Below are 16,934 nucleotides of genomic sequence, written 5' to 3'. Positions count from 1 at the left end.
TGCAGATCCCACCCCGCGACCACGTCGCGCCGAAGTCATATGAGAGGTAAGGTTTACAGAGCAAATATTCTTACATCACGTTAGGATGCATCCTGGGAGAAACGAGTCCAATCTTGTCGGAACGAGACTTCGCGGTCGCGCCGCTGCCGCAAAAAAAGTTAAACCGATTTAAACCGCACTTTCAGCATCGGGGTGGCTGAATCGCTGGACAGCACATGCCGCATTGCCCAGACAAACCAAAATAAATATCCCCTTGCTTCGCAGTGTCACAATTGCGGTTGGACGAAACTGTCCGCAAGCCATGCGCCGAGCAGTATGGTGAGTTGGTGTGTTGGGGGTTTGCTCCAGGGTTCTGACGGTCACGAGCCCCAAGCCATGCGAGTTGCCCCGTAAGTCTGTCGGTCTGTCACTGACAGCTGTACGGCCTTCACCGACTCACCGTTACCCCCAAAAAGCAGCATGAGATGGGTATGGGACTGTGCGGCCAACACACCACACAATCGCGCGATTAGCACACGGCCAGACACGCCTGCTGTTGTCAAGAATCCTAAAAATATCGGGGACGAGATGCTAATTTCACCACAGCGGCGACTTCCAAGAGGTTCCTGGCAGCAGCGGCAACTTACGTTACCTTGACAATAATTGGGCGGTTAGGCACCGGATCCCGCATATTAGAACGACAGTCAGGGAATACGGCAGTCATGGGTCGTCAAATGGGGGCCACAACATCACGGCTGGCTGATTGGCGTATGGCCATCGTCCACCGCATTTGCAGCTGGTTGCATATATAAATAGAGTTTGGCAGTACTGGTAAGGCGCAACCATTGCCCCCGGGAGATCCCGGGATCGATACCCACCAGATTCAAGGTTCTTCCAACGGTGGAAGGCATAGCGCCCCTAGTTGATGGCCGGTGGTGACCTGGGATAAAGTTAACCTGCGAGCCGTCCAGGAATGGAGTTAGGCCGCTGTCGACCAAGCAGATTCCGTTGGATGCTGGTAGTGGGTGCGGACCCTGAGCGATCCACTGAGAAGATGACTAGGGTGACTGGATGAGGGTACCCCGAAATACCGGGGAAGGCAGGGTTTCGCAGGGTAGCTGCCACGGGCGAAGATACAACCCCCTGTTTCACACATCATACAGCTGGTTGCTCGGAGCCGATTCCAGGAGCGGCACCCCGTTTACGTGTGTGGAGAAATACGCACATGTTCGGAGCAGGTTAAAATGGGAGGGTTGCTGCTGCGACTGCTGCGACTGCAGCGACTGCTGCGACTGCAGCCACGGCGTTTGTTCGTTTTTCGCTCATTGCGCGCGCCCGCGGACAGCGGGGAAGTTAGTACACTTGCACAGCGTGTACTCCGCGCCTGGTCGCGTTCGTTGGGTTGTTTCCCCATGTTGCTCATACCAACCAATCAACCAATCAACCAACCAACCAACCAACCAGCCAACCAGCCAACCAAACGCGGTGCATCCGTTCTTTGCCTCAGGACAATTAAGGAGGATGCCTGTGTACGTACGTATGTATGTATTTGTTTATATATACAATGGTATATCATCCTCACACCCAGTGGGGACTCTTTACCCTTTGTTTGCTTAATCCAACTACGACGTCTTTTTTACCCCTCTGTGTACGGCATACGGTGTACGGCGTACGACGTCAGGCACGTGACGGATTTTGATCTACGGAAGCTCATGTACAACGGCGCTATCAGCATGGTCTACCACGCGGTAGATAAACGGTCTGGCATCACCGTGGCTCTGAAGCTCTACAAGCGAATCAAACTCAACGAAATCGAGCGGCATCAGGCGGGTATTGCTCATATTATATTCTCAATCACCAGATCCATGCCATTCATTCATGCACCAGCAGCACCAGTAACCTTTTAAGCGGGAATCTTTTTAACAATAAACCAATAAACCTGTAAGATGAACGCCGCGCAAGTCGTTGCAGGCTAATCAGGCTATGATATATTATAAGGGGCAACCCTAGCTAGGGCACTATTATAAGGAGGTTTTTTACACGGGGTTATGCGCCATGGATTGTTCTGTCTGGGTTCTTACGTAAGGGCTATGGGGCATCCTAATTAGGCTCCTCGCAGCTGGTCCAGCCGACCAATATTACCACGAGCTTGGCTTAGTCAGGCCCGGGTCGGGTTGGCTGATGCCCCCAAAACATGCCTCATACTGCTTCATGCGTGGTACAACAGTTGACGGTTGAGATCTGTTTGTTGTTTATCCTAACTGATTAGATGATCCTGATATGCGTGGCCTATATATATATATATAACCCTAAAACCCTATATATATAACCCTAAAACCCTAAAACCCTATATATATGCGTCCTTTTTTTGCGCGCTTTTTTTTTTCTTCGTATGCTTCGTATGCTTCGTATATATATATATATGCCAAAACATAGAAGCATTGCTGAAAGGGCAACTTGCCACTCCAAATTACTAACCGATACGGCATAATATGGCATCGTAACCTGCAACTGCAACTGCAACTGCAACTGCAACTGCCCTATCCATGTGGCTGGCAACCATATAATCACAGGTGGCCCGGGAAATTCGGCTCCATTCGGACTTGGCCCATGACTCCATCATTGCGCTGTACGCCGCCTGGAAGGATAAGGCCTACGTATACCTGGCACTGGAGTGGGCACCCGGGGTGGGTGCGCGGAACTCATCAGGGGCGCTGATGACGGGAGATTTGATGAAGGGGTCCTGAAGGGGCCCTGATGCTCGGCAGGTCAAAGAGGGTAAAATCTGGAGAGTTGCTGACCTGGCGTGGGCTCGAACCCGTGAACCAAGGTTCGACCTTGCACTCCACAAAGACCGGAGCCCTAGGGGAAGTGAGAGGGGGCGAGAAGATGCATTTGTTGCACGCACACAGATAATAATATAATGTCGCCACATGACAAGGGCAGCGCATAGGGGCTGTCCAGAGGCCCTCAAGGGGGCCCCCTGCTACGGCCCCTCACCTCCACCTACTCATACATCTGCCTTGCAGAACTTCTTATTACCATGCGATTCCCTTGCCATACACATGCACTTTTACAATGAAAAAATTTGCCGTACAGGGTGACGTGTATTCGTACCTAAAGTCCCAACGAGGCCGGCTGGCGGAGGAGCTGGCGGTGCCCCTCATTCTGGAGCCCTTCATGGCCGGTTTGGCAGTCATCCACGAAAAGGGGCTCATCCACCGAGATATCAAGCCCGAAAACATGCTGCTAACAAACTCCTTTCAGGTGCGCTTCTGCGCGTTTTTTCGCTTTTATACAGTAGCCATGCAGTCGAACAGTTATTATTTTGTTTATCGCTGTTTAGACTCCTGGGTATGTTTCATTTCCTGGGCCTTATGGGTCCTCTATCTGGCTCGTGTATGGGCTGGCTCGTTACACCTCTCTGGGTAACGCAACCGAGGTGTATGTAACACACACACACACACATTTCCGTGCTGCATGTACATCATCTCCCGTACTACTACGTAGACATGATGCTTTTCTAGTACCACTAGACACGTGTGACACAGAAGCGGTCCAGATTAGCGTTGCTGGATTAGGTGCGCCATCGCCGCGACCAGTCCGTACAATTCGTACAAACTAATAATAACCTGTCTATCGAGAACCACGGCTGGTTGCCAGCGTGCGGTAATGCCGTGCCGTCATATGTCTTTCCTATGTACGGCACGGAAGCATGTACGGCACGTTTACGAGACGCCTGATGCACACCCCCAGACCCTCCTTAAACCCCATTCAACGGTTTGCCGTACAACATCACGTACAGGTCAAAATCGCCGACTTCGGCCTTTCCATAGACTCAAAGCAAGAGATCGCCAACACGCGGTGAGTTGGTTACACGTAGGCACCCTCACCACACCTGGAGTCAAGTGCACCTAGATCCTCGCAGTACGCCAGCCGGGCGCTTTTTCCCAAAGCCCCGATAGATAGAGTCCGCACGCACCGCACACCGCGCTCTTACCACCGCAGAATCCCAGTGCCCCTCTGAATCATCATCCAACTGCCATTCATTCATTCATTCATTCATTCATTCATTCATTCATTCATTCATTCATTCATTCATTCATTCATTCATTCATTCATTCATTCATTCATTCATTCATTCATTCATTCATTCATTCATTCATTCATTCATTCATTCATTCATTCATTCATTCATTCATTCATTCATTCATTCATTCATTCATTCATTCATTCATTCGTTCATTCATTCATTCATTCATTCGTTCATTCGTTCATTCGTTCATTCGTTCATTCGTTCGTTCATTCGTCCATTCGTTCATTCGTTCATTCGTTCGTTCATTCGTCCATTCGTTCATTCGTTCATTCGTTCGTTCATTCGTTCATTCGTTCGTTCATTCGTTCATTCGTTTATTCGTTCGTTCATTCAATCATTCACAGTCTCTTATTCCGGACATTCCCAATGCCGCCCACGCATACAACCCGGCCCCCCCGGCCCCCGCCCCGCCCCCCCCCACTCACAGCCTAGGCACCATCGACTATCTGGCTCCGGAGATCCTGGACTGCCCCGTGAAGCAGCACCCGGAGGACCACAAGGACCGCCCAGATACCGGGTACACCAACAAGGTTGACTGCTGGTCGGTTGGGGTGCTCGCGTACGAGCTGCTGGTGGGGCAGCCGCCCTTCGCGGCGGTGAGCGAGTGGGAGAGCGGGGAGAGGAGCCGACCCGGGGCTGACAGGCAGGGGGATATGGAGGAGAGGATAAAAGAGGAAGGAGGGAATGGGGGAGGGCGGAGTTACGGGGGGGGAACGGGGAGGGGATGTCACGAAGAAAGAAAAGCGGGTTTTAATTTGGGGGATTGGTGTAGGGTGCAGGAAGGAGGAGGTGTATGTATATGTATGTGTGTGTATGTGTGTGTATGTGTGTGTATGTGTGTGTATGTGTGTGTATGTGTGTGTATGTGTGTGTATGTGTGTGTATGTGTATGTGTGTGTATATGTGTGTATGTGTACGTGTGTGTGTGTGTGTGTGTGTGAAATGAGCCCTGTCCATGAATCCAGTCAACTCCAGTACGTGCATTTGCGATCGGACCTGGTCCGGAGGTTCCGTGGGGCGCTGTTGTTTTTCAGTTGTGGTTCGAATAACACGCCAAGCGAGAGATGGTCCGACCCTGACCGCTTGTGAACGTGGAAGAGTGGTAAGAAACGGAGAGGCAGGAGCAGGAGAGGAAAGGAAGGATTGGAGCTGCGTGGAGAAGTTGAGCTGCGTGGTGGTGGCAGGTTACGCTTTTGCACGGCAGTACGCTGCAGTACACGATTAGGCGGAGTCCAGAATTCATCACCTGACCTAAAACCCTATATAATCCTTTCCCTTCGCCCCACCCACTGCTGCAGCCCACTGCCCAAGAGACGCTGCGGCTGATCCGCACCAAGCGTGTCGAGTACCCCAGCTGGCTTTCACCGGAGAGCGTCAACTTCATGTCCATGTAGGCGGATGCGTTCGGGCTTAGGGTTGGCGGAGTTTGGGGCCGCATGCGGGGCTGGGTTTCGTAGGAGGGGAACTAGTGTGTGTTAGGAGGGGGACTGTCTGTACCGTGAGCGGCAGTGTATAATCTGTGGCTCGTTCCGGAAGACCTGGCTCAAGTAAGTGCGTGGGCCGAGTGGGATTCGAGCAGCAGTAGCAGCAGCAGCAGCAGCTGAGGATGATGATAATCTACACCCGCGTTTTGTTTTGATGTGTTTTCATGTGTTTTGATGTGTTTTGATGTGTTTTGATGTGTTTGATGTGTTTTGATGTGCTTTGATGTGTTTTGATGTGTTTCGATGTGTTTCGATGTGTTTTGATGTGTTTTGATGTGTTTTGATGTGTTTTGATGTGTTTTGATGTGTTTTGATGTGTGGTGATGTGCGGTGATGTGTAGTGATGTGTGGTGATGTGAGGTGATGAGCCGCGAGGGTGCGTTGGAGCGTGACAGAGCATGTGTGTATGTGTGTATGTGTGTATGTGTGTATGTGTGTATGTGTGTATGTGTGTATGTGTGTATGTGTGTATGTGTGTATGTGTGTATGTGTGTATGTGTGTGTTCCCCATGTCCTCGCCCGTGCTCGCAAGCTTCCCTGTCCCTGAAATCCGACGCTTCAAGAGACGAGGGCAAAGTGGTGTGGCTGTGATGAGCTTCGCGGCTTCGATATCCCGACGGCTGAGCTTAGCTTATTTGTTTCGAACACATTGTGAAGGTTTTCATCGTCCACTGAAGATTTTGGCGCCTTCAACACGGCGCCAGCCCGCCCTCCCTTGCCTCTTCTGTGAAATATCGCTTCTCACGTGTCGAGCTCCTTTCTGGCACTAGCTGCTGCTTTCACACCAACCAACACAAGGCCCCGGCCATGACTCTCCGCCTCCGTGTGTGTTTCTGCTGCCCCTCGGCTCTTGTCGGTTGTGATGGTCGCTATTGCGGTGGTTGCGGTGGTTGGGGTGGTTGCAACCCAGAGTTTTGGTCCGAGACCCCACCCAACGACCTAGCATCGCGGAGCTCCTGGACCACCCGTGGATTCTCAAGTACAGCCGAAGAGAGGGCGGAGGACTGGCGAGGGCGCGTAACCGGCTGCAGCAGCGGCGACCCACCGCCGACGGCGGGATGCTGGTACGCTCCATGACGGTGGGTTTAGGGCTGTAGGCATGTAGGTATGTAGGCATGTAGGTATGTAGGCATGTAGGCATGTAGGCACGTAGGCATGTAGGCATGTAGGCATGTAGGCATGTAGGCATGTAGGCACGTAGGCATGTAGGCATGTAGGCATGTAGGCATGTAGGCATGTAGGCATGTAGGCATGTAGGCATGTAGGCATGTAGGCATGTAGGCATGTACGCATGTAGGCATGTAGGCATGTAGGCATGTAGGCATGTAGGCATGTAGGCATGTAGGCATGTAGGTATGTAGGCATGTAGGCATGTAGGCATGTAGGCATGTAGGCATGTAGGCATGTACGCATGTAGGCATGTAGGTATGTAGGCATGTAGGCATGTAGGCACGTAGGCACGTAGGCATGTAGGCATGTAGGCATGTAGGCATGTAGGCATGTAGGCACGTACGCATGTAGGCATGTAGGTATGTAGGCATGTAGGCATGTAGGCATGTAGGCACGTAGGCATGTAGGCATGTAGGTATGTAGGTATGTAGGCATGTAGGCATGTAGGCATGTAGGCATGTAGGCATGTAGGCATGTAGGGGCATGTAGGCATGTAGGGGCATGTAGGCATGTAGGCATGTAGGCATGTAGGTTCCCTCAGGGCTCGTGTGGCCCCCCGGGTACTTACACCTTTCTTTGAAGTTTAGGGCTAACGCAAATTCTTTAAGTTGTGAAACACATATTGTTACTTATTACACAATAATAAATATGTGTGTATATAAGAATATATATAGAAGGCAGTCCTTGGGTTTATGCCAAGTCCTTTGTCAGAGTGTCCCATCAGCACATGGTATGTACGGTGGGTAATTGCTTGGTGTACGAGGTACGGGTTACGGTCGTAAGGTGCATGTCGAGGGTTGCGGTGCCCCTAGGGAGGCTGCTCGGGTATGAGGCTTCTGCATGGGCGGGCTCCTTCCAACCCCTACCGATAACGTGTCAGCTCCGGAACCCGCAGCTGCCTCCCTTCACCGTCCCTTCTACCCTCTCTTCATTTGCCTCTTTCCTTTCACTACTGGGGCGGGCAATGCATGCATTTAATAATCATCAGCTCTCCAAAATTTTGTTGTTTTGTCTTTGCCGTGCTGTGCTGTGTTTCTGTGCCCCGTTGTGTGTTTTGCGCTCCCGCACTGTCGCACGCAGGCGCCCCTTTCCTAGTCAGTCAGTCATACACACCTACTGCTACTGCCGCTACTGCCGCTACTACCTACCTACAATGCCCCGGTCTGCCCTTCCCTTCCACGCGGGCGCGCAGGGCGACTTCGGAGCGCAAAAGCACCAACAACAGCTCGTCCAGCCGCAGCAGCAGAACCCCCCGCAGCAGCAACAATATCAACACCAGCAACACCCACAGCAACAGCAGCAATATCAGCATCAGCATCAGCATCAGCAGCAACCGCAATACCAACAGCAACAGCACCAACAGCACCAACAGCACCAACAGCGCCAACAGCACCAACAGCACCAACAGCACCAACAGCACCATCAGCAACAGCACCATCAGCACCATCAGCAACAGCAACAGCAACAGCAGCAGCAACAGCAACAGCAGCAGCAACAGCAAGGCTACGGCGCGCCGGGACAAGGACAAGCGGTTGAAGGAGCCGCTGTTGGCGATGCGACGGGCGGCGGCGGCGGAGGTGGCGGTGGTGTCGGCGGCGGGGCCCCCCCCGCCGTGCAGCACCAGAAGCAAGTGCCATTCCCGTCCCAAAACGACCGCGCAGGACATGTCGCCGCCATGCCCCACTCGATGCCCCTCCAGCCGCTCCAGGTTTCCGATGCGGCGGCCGCAGTGGCCGGCGGCGGGCCCGGAACTGGAGGAAACTTTGCCACCACGTCGATGCCGTACGACATGACAGGGCTGGCTGCGGCGGCCCATGCGGCGGCTGCCTCCGGCTTCAGCGGACCGACTCCCGGGACTCCACCTCGCCATCACCCTCACCACCACCACCAGCCGTCACAGCAGCAACAGCCGTCACAGCAGCAACAGCCATCACAGCAGCAGCAGCCGCCACAGCAGCAGCAACAGCCATCACAGCAGCAGCAGCCGCCACAGCAGCCGTCCCAGAGCTCTCGGACTACATGTTCGCCGGAAACGAGTTTCGGATCCTTTTCGCGCAAACTTAAGTTCTGGTCGGTTTCGCCAGGCGGTGGCGGCGGTGGAGGTGGCGGTGGTGGCGGTGGCGGCGGCGGTGGCGGTGGCGGAGGAGGGCCAGAGGCCGTCGCCCACGGTGCCGGCGGCGGCTTCAGCGGCAGCGTAGCGGCGGACTGTGGTGACGTCGTCCCGCAAGGCAGCCCACCGCACGTCTGTGGCAGCGGCGGCAGCAACAGCAGCAAGGTGGCTCCGCTGCCGTCGCCCGCACCAAGCGGCAATGCCTCGTCGTCACTTTTTGCGAGGCTCACAAGTGCCCGGGGCAAGAGTAGCGCGGGCACGGCGCCAGCGCCGGCTGCGGTTCCTACGCCGTCGCCCTCTTCGTCATCTGCTGGACCTATGTCGCTGCTGGCGGGCCTTATTCCCGGCAAGGGCGGCGGCAGCCGCGGCAGCGGCGCTGGCGGCGGGTACGACAACATGAACATTGACCTGGGCGTCGGAATCGTAGGTGGCGCGTCGTCGGCAGTCCCACCGGTCACCTTGGACGCACCGATGTCGCAGCTGGGCTTGTTGAGGCACGGGGCGAAAATGGGCGGCTTCCCCCCCCCGGGCGGCCGTTAAAGTCGTTGGCGAGCCGTTGGCCATATGCCGGCATGCCGTACCCGTAGCCATGACTGCGCCCAAGTTATGACCACCAACCTACTTGAGCTGCTTCCGTACGGCAGCGAACTTCTACGACACGGACTTTCAAGTAACACACACACACACACACAAATGCACAAACACGCGTGGTGTGCACATTACGATGTGAGGAAAAACCCTAAGTGATCTTTTCTTTTTTGATGTTGTGTTCCAAATGATCAGAGGTGCCGTTCCTTGCAAACAGGAGGGTTGCGGCTTCTAAAGGGCACTTCAGTTGGCCGGCTGGCTGGCTGGCAGGTTGGTCAGGCAGGTTGGTTGGCTGGCTGGCTGGCTGGCGGGCGGGCATGCGGGCAGGTCTACGGGGTGGTTAGATGGCGATGGAGAGGTTTCCTTTTCTATGCGTGGCATTACCTGCGTCGTCGTCCGAGCCACAAAGTGGAGAGCAAATGAAGTGGGTGGTGTTGGCGGCGGCCGTGGTGCTGCTGGCGGAAGGGACGATTTCTATAAATGGACGGGGGGGCCACCGGTCCATTTATTTTTTACCGATACCTTAAGAACCCGCGCGTCGATTGTGCACTTAGAAATAAATCTCGTGCACGAAAGGCGACACATTGTGTGGTTGCTGCTCATTATGTGGCTGGGAACAGTTTGGGTTGGGGGGCCCCCCCTTCGTGGAGTAGCACACCGGATGGTCGCGGCGGCGCACGTCGGCGCCCTCGATGTGGCTTTTAGCGCGTGCAGGCAGCAAGAAATCTACCTTGCCTTCAATCCGCCATCTCTGAGAGTTTTTTTTATAATTCATGCTAACATAACGCTACGGGGTGTACATATTACCGCGTCGTAAAACGTTGGTTTTGGTGTTTCTTCCTGTGTGGTTGGTGAGGTGAGGTGAGGAGAGTTGCATAAACACGTTGTTGAGCCGAAGTAGGATGACGCTGTGTTGTGCTTGTAGGCCGATGCCCCTGGAGTGGGCTGCATGTAGGGTGTGGAAGTAGCCGTATACAGGAAGCACGGGCCCGGTTGGGCTGTGTGGACCGCTAGAAGTTAGTGGGCTGCGCCTGGATCCAAGCGGTGGACGGTGGCGGCTGCGGAGGCAGCGGAGGCGCTTTGTAGTTGTAAATATACGTTTGGCTGCGATGTATGTATGTATGTTGTTACAGGGTGGTTAACTTCGTCAGCGGCCCCCTTTCCCGGGGCAGTCCCTGCTCTGCCCTGCTAGAGGGGCACCCTAATCCGTCACCCCATCCGACTTCAGAATGTATTCGTTGGGTTCGGCAACTCACCACCAGCATCCACCCAAAGCTAGCGGATCAACGGCGCATTAACTTAGTTCCTGGTCAGCTCGCAAGTTGATGTTATCACGTCCTACATCGTCCATATGATGGGGGGCCACCTCCCATTTCAACACTCCTCAAACACCCGAGGAGCCGGCAGGCGGATGTGAACCCGGGTCAGCCGGGAGCAGAAGTCAGGCCTAGTTTATGTATGTATGTACTGTGACCCATTGGGCGCTCGGCGTTGTAAGGAACGACCTCCTGCCTCTGGTCCATTCAGTTCATGAGTGGACTTCCAAACTCGTTTCGGGGGCCCCGGACCAATCATCAACAGAAGATCATTATGTGCGTGCCTGGCCGGGCTTATCCTCCCGTGCTGTAAAGGTTTCCCTGATTTGCTCAGGCATCGGTTAGGCTGAGCCTTAGGCTGAGGTCGCTCCTGACTCCTTGCACATGCATTACACGATACTGGTCGGCTGTCTGGGGTGCGTGTCGTGATCCGATTGTCGTGATCCGATTGCCATTGTCCGATCGTCATTGTAATCCGAATCATCCCCGTCATTTCTCCGCCGCGACAGTTTGTCGCTCATGTACGGCCTTTTACGACAGACATACGACACACAAATTCCATCGTCATATTAGTGGTAAGGGTGTAGTAGGCGGGAGGCGTCCAACGTCCCAAAGTGACCCAGTTGCAGCATGCGGTCTCAATGAGACAGCGATCCGTCAAATCATTGCGTGCTTCGCTTTCCCCAGGGGGCGGATGCCATGGGAGTTTGCTGGCGACTTAGGGTTTAACAATGAGGGTATGTATGTCTCACGTCGCCACCCCCGCTGTCCCCGCTGCCTACGATGCTGGACCGACGCAGCCACCCCTCCCTGCCGGCTCACGACTTCATGCAGGGAGTGCAGGGGTGCGTGTGTGTGTGTATACGTACGTGTGTGTATGTGTGTATGTGTGTGTATGTGTGTGTATGTGTGTGTATGTGTGTGTATGTGTGTGTATGTGTGTGTATGTGTGTGTATGTGTGTGTATGTGTGTGTATGTGTGCATATGTGTGTGTATGTGTGTGTATGTGTGTGTATGTGTGTGTATGTGTGTGTATGCGTGTGTATGTGTGTGTATGCGTGTGTATGTGTGTGTATGTGTGTGTATGTGTGTGTATGTGTTTGTATGTGTTTGTATGTGTTTGTATGTGTGTGTATGTGTGTGTATGTGTGTGTATGTGTGTGTATGTGTGTGTATGTGTGTATGTGTGTGTATGTGTGTGTATGTGTGTGTATGTGTGTGTATGTGTGTGCATGTGTGTGTATGCGTGTGTATGTGTGTATATGTGTGTGTATGTGTGTGTATATGTGTGTGTATGTGTGTATATGTGTGTATATGTGTGTGTATGTGTGTGTATGTGTATGTGTGTATATGTGTGTGTATGTGTGAGTATGTGTGTGTATGTGTGTGTATATGTGTGTGTGTATATGTGTGTGTATGTGTGTGTATGTGTGTGTGTGTGTATGTGTGTGTATGTGTGTGTATGTGTGTGTGTATGTGTGTGATGAACCGAGCCGCGAGGAGGAAGTATACGTGCATGTGTGTACGGGACAAGGAAGGTCTTTTCCCTGGGGTTAAAGATGTGTTGCAAGTCCACTGCCCGCGTACCTGCTCTACATGGCAGTTTGTTTGCAAAACCTTAGGGCAACTTGAGTAGTAGGGCAAATAAATCCTAACTCCTTTAAAACGTGTACAGCGAGGAAGGACTTTCTTATTACGTCCATGGCCCCCCCCGCTTTTACGGACACACCCGCATTTGCGCGCGGAACTTGTAACTTAATCAAATGGGGTGTCGGTGCTGATGGTGGTCGCGCGTGCGCGCGTGTGTTGGTGTGTCTGTGTGTTCGTCTGTGTGTTTGTCGATGCGTGCGTTTGGCGGTTGCATAACGGAGGTCCAGTCCCAACAACGGCAGGGGAGGGTTGCGCAATGCAGCCCTGCAGCACGACCGCCGTACATCATCCGTACTGGCCCCCGTCGAGCTGCCCATAATGTACGAATATTACGTAACGTACGGGAGTGTCATGTGGTTGAACGTGTCTTGTGCATATGATCATCTACGTTTCCAGCGAGTTGCCCGGAAGTGCACGGAAGGAGTTTGACTTCACCACGGCTTGCTGGGCAGCTTGGTATGGTAAAACGGTTGACGGTTAATAAATCGCTAAGTTGGCAGTTCGTAGTGGTTAAACCCACAAAGGGTCAAATGTCCGATTGATTCCCTTTTTATTCGCAGAGCTTGGCAGCGCAGTGGGGGCCCGGCTTGGCAATGCCGACCTCCCCGCTTCCCCGCCAGCAAGGGATTTTGCAACGCCGGCCAGGCTGCTTTGCCACGTACAGCTGCTTATGCCTCATAAGGTTTTCATGAGAAATCATCAAACGTTACAAAGGGTACCTGCAAGCAATTGAAATAAGTCTTTCTTCGGTAGGTAGTGGCCGGGTGGAGGCGAGGCAAACCACTAGGCCTGGACACCTAAGGACTCACAGCAGCGACCTGATGTAGCTACGAAACCCGAAAGACAATCTATAGCACACCGAGCGACCTCCTTAACTGGCACTACATGCCATACCAACACGCACACCCAATCCTTCTGGGTTCACAAAAAAACTATCGTTATTTTTTTTACTTTTTCCTATCGTTGTTACCCTCAAAAGACCTTCAGTTTACGAGCGAGCGATGGCCGCCCTTGCCACACAATATTGCCTTAGCTATAGGTTACCTTGGGTTACCTATGCGCCATGTGTAACCGCTTGAGGAGCATGAACCGCATGGTCCAGAGGAGCACTCGGACACTCGCTTCACCCCTGCGGCCACCTGTCTGGTAGCGGACGTTTTTATGGTTGGTTTCATGGGTTCACGGCTGCATGGGCTTGTCGCCTGTTGGACAGGCAGGACACTAGGGCTTCGAGAGGGGGCCAGGTTGCAGCGGCCGGGTCATCAGGGTAACAGCTTGCAAGTTGCTGTCAGTGTTTTTGTTGGTGTTTTGCCTTCTGGTGGGGTTCTGGTGGGGGCCTTTCGCCAACTTGGGAGCCTAATGGCGAATTCCCCCGCGGCAACACCGCGAAGGTTTCGGAGCCTCCCCTTTGGGAGCCTCGCCTTCTTCTATCTAGGTGACACTTGCGGTGTCTGGTGGTCTGGTTGGGTGTCTTGTTTGCCCTCATCGTCTCAGGTGCAGTAATAATGCACGGCCAGCAAATGGCCCCCGCTGGCTCTACTCTTCGTGAAGCTGGAGCCCACTGTAACACCCACCCTCCCAAAAAGACACACACCGCAACTCTGTTGTTGCCTTTGGTCGTTAGTCTCCTTTATCATTTTCTTTGTCTTAAGTGCGAGGTAGGATGATGCTTATAGGCGATCTGGCAGCCCTTGAGCCCTCGACTTGTACTGGGAGGTTTGCAGGTTTGTACGGGGTACGGCACCTCCACGACCATGTAACACACACAAACACACATGAGAGTGTGAGAGTGTAAGCGAGAGAGTGTGGGTGAGGGTGAGTGTGTGTGCGGGTTGACACCAATGTGTATGTATGCGTGTGTGTGTGTGTGTGTGTGTGTGTGTGTGTGTGTGCGTGTGTGTTTGTGTGTGTGTGTGTGACTGCTGGGGTCTGGACCAAGTGAGACCCGTTTGGATATCCGCTACCAGACACCCCTAGCCTCGGTCCTCATCCCCGTTTCGTCCGGGGGTTATATGCATACATACATACATACATCCTTGCACACATACATACATACTAGTAATATGAAGTCACACACTACTTGTAGAGCACGTACTGATGCCTCCGGATAAAAAAGGTTCCGAGATTCAGGGTCGTAAATCTTTCCGGTGGTGAAGTGTCCCTAGTCGATGGACGGTGGTGACCTGGGGTAAAGCTGATCTGCGATCTGGAGGTGGGTGCGGAACCTGGGCGATCCACTGAGAAGTTGGCTAGGGGTTGACTGGATGAGGGTGCTCCGAAATACCGGGGAAGGCAGGGTCTGCCGGGCAGCGGCCGCGGGGTGAAGATATGACCCCCCTGTCCCACACATCATACATACTCTATGGACATACGATGGTGCGAGCAGAGCGAGTATGGAGCCCCTCACTTGCGTTTAAAGGGGCAGCAGGGTGCAGAGCAGATGCCCCCGGTGGTACGCTGGCACCGCCAGGTGGTACCGCCAGTGCCGCCAGTGCCGCCAGGGAGCCCAGCGGGCGGTGGTGGTGGTTTCGGATCTACCCAACCAACCAACAACGGGTCTCTCCAAGCTCTGCTGGAGTGACTAAAGCCTCCTCCCTTGGACTGCCGCTCCTCCCCGCACATCCCGCCCGCCAACCCAACCTCACCATCCCAAACCATTTCAATTCACGCAATGCGCAATGTGACACCCTAGCCGGGAAGCCGAAGCGCACCTGCAAAGTAACCTATACCTTGCCCTCACGAGCCCTTGCTTTTCTTCCCTGCCTTGCCTCAATACCGGAACATTGTCTAGGCCTTTCTTGCTGATCTCAGCAATAGGCATAGTCGGGCTTTAACCTTAGCCATGTAGACTTTGACATTGGAGTTACTTCCAGGGACAGACGCTATACGATTAGCACTGCCCATTGTAGTCACGACTAGCCACGCCGGTAAGGTGTCGACAGACATCCCATCCCACCAGCAATGCGTTAACAGCTTAATTATAACAGTCTATTTACCCAGTATGAAAATCGTCGCTGCAGACAACTTCATCGAATCCTAAAACTTTGTACCTTGAAGTGAGCACAGATAGTAGCTGAGCTGTAGAGCAAAGATGAAATTAATCAGTTTCCATGGTACCTGTACTGCTGCTATCGCGCACCATTTCAATCCATCCATGGCAACCTCCATATTACATAATCGCTTCACTCGACTTTGTGATTTTGCTGCATATTTATTTTCATTACTTTATTTATGAGGTTACTTACAAATATGCGCAAGCACAGTTAGAGCGGACCTTGGGAGGCCCTCCTGCGCTTGCGCCATTGTCTAGTACGGTACAGTAACGCCACACCCTCGACAAGCAGTCCGCTAACAATGTTAGCACAAACAGGGTGAACCAAAACTTCATCGTATGTTAATGCAAAGCTCTTGTGGAAATATACTCAGAAGCTAATTACAGACACATTGTGTTGCAAACACAGGCAACTTTAAACCGTTCAGTTGAATCAGCGTCTCACCCTTGGAAGCCTCGCGCAAATGTTCTGGAAAGCAGCGCATGTTATAATCACTCAGTCCTTGGCGCGACTTTGCTGGATTAATATTACGCAGGTCGGCAGAGGCTCCTGCCCGCGGGTAGTTTGGGGTATCGGCCGGAGAATCGGCTATGCAGGTGACAGAACCTGGCGTTATGACAAAAATTCTGCACCATTTGTAACCGCCGCAGGAGCACAATTGAGTTCAGCTCCGCGAGCTGAAAACAAATATATAGATTGGCGGCGTTCGATGCAGTGCTGCACGCAGCAGACGCTACTAACGCTAGCACCTAGGTGGCATTTCGGCACTTCGGCAACGATGTCAAGCTCGCTTACACGCGGTGCCTAGTCGATTCTGGTCCTGGAGTTGCTTGCTTGCTGCCGCTAGGGTTACTTTGACACATCCAGTAGATGCGCCTAGCCCACAGACGACACCTATATTAATAATCAGGGATGGAGATGTGGATGCTAGTGCCTCTTGCTTTGCTACTTTGCATGGGGCCAGCCGTGGCCGTGTCGGGAAAAGGTAAGTCTCGCGAGCCCAGCCAGCCCGATTAGACGTGGTTTGCAAACATTGAGCGCTATAAACCTTTAAACGTATATTAGATCTTTCAATTTTTGTTAGCTTTGGTTCCATGGCGTGCTGTGCTGCTGTTACGCCTAGCATCTGCAACCTGAGGGACAAATTATGATCCTGGCGTCTTGAAACACCATTATCCATTTCGGCACATATTTATATTTATGCCCAGGATTTGAAGTAATGGCTGAAGGGATTCTGTGGCCGCCGCGGCCTTCGCTCCGCGTGACGGTCGGTAACCGCTCGCTCGCGGTTTTCCTCGGCGAGGCAAATGAAAGAACCGCCAGCGCAGCATGCCAGGTCATCGCAGGTGCCCTGGCAATTGTATACCAAGTAAGTGATGGAGTTCTACTTGCACTCCGCAAACAGTGATGCACTTTTGTGCTCACGACACAAGGATTATGGCCAATAGTTTACTGCTCACAAGCTATGCACCACTCAGCCTCTGTAA

At 53.1% G+C, this 16,934-nt stretch overlaps 1 protein-coding gene across 1 annotated transcript; it reads left to right on the top strand.

The window, feature by feature from the left end:
• Positions 1 to 264: 264 nt before the first annotated feature.
• VOLCADRAFT_117692 (uncharacterized protein) lies at positions 265 to 6,638 on the top strand (the record flags this gene model as incomplete). Its single annotated transcript, XM_002950832.1, has 8 exons — positions 265 to 318; positions 1,661 to 1,874; positions 2,553 to 2,666; positions 3,079 to 3,246; positions 3,785 to 3,843; positions 4,503 to 4,671; positions 5,374 to 5,465; positions 6,470 to 6,638. Coding segments are annotated over 8 exons (1,038 nt in total), but the record flags the coding sequence as incomplete, so codon positions are not given.
• Positions 6,639 to 16,934: the final 10,296 nt, after the last annotated feature.

The sequence above is a fragment of the Volvox carteri genome, assembly GCF_000143455.1.
Source record: "Volvox carteri f. nagariensis unplaced genomic scaffold VOLCAscaffold_20, whole genome shotgun sequence".
In the NCBI taxonomy this organism is placed as follows: Eukaryota; Viridiplantae; Chlorophyta; class Chlorophyceae; order Chlamydomonadales; family Volvocaceae; genus Volvox; species Volvox carteri.
The sequence above is the reverse complement of the archived record's forward strand: the minus strand, read 5'-3'. Positions and strand labels throughout refer to the sequence as shown.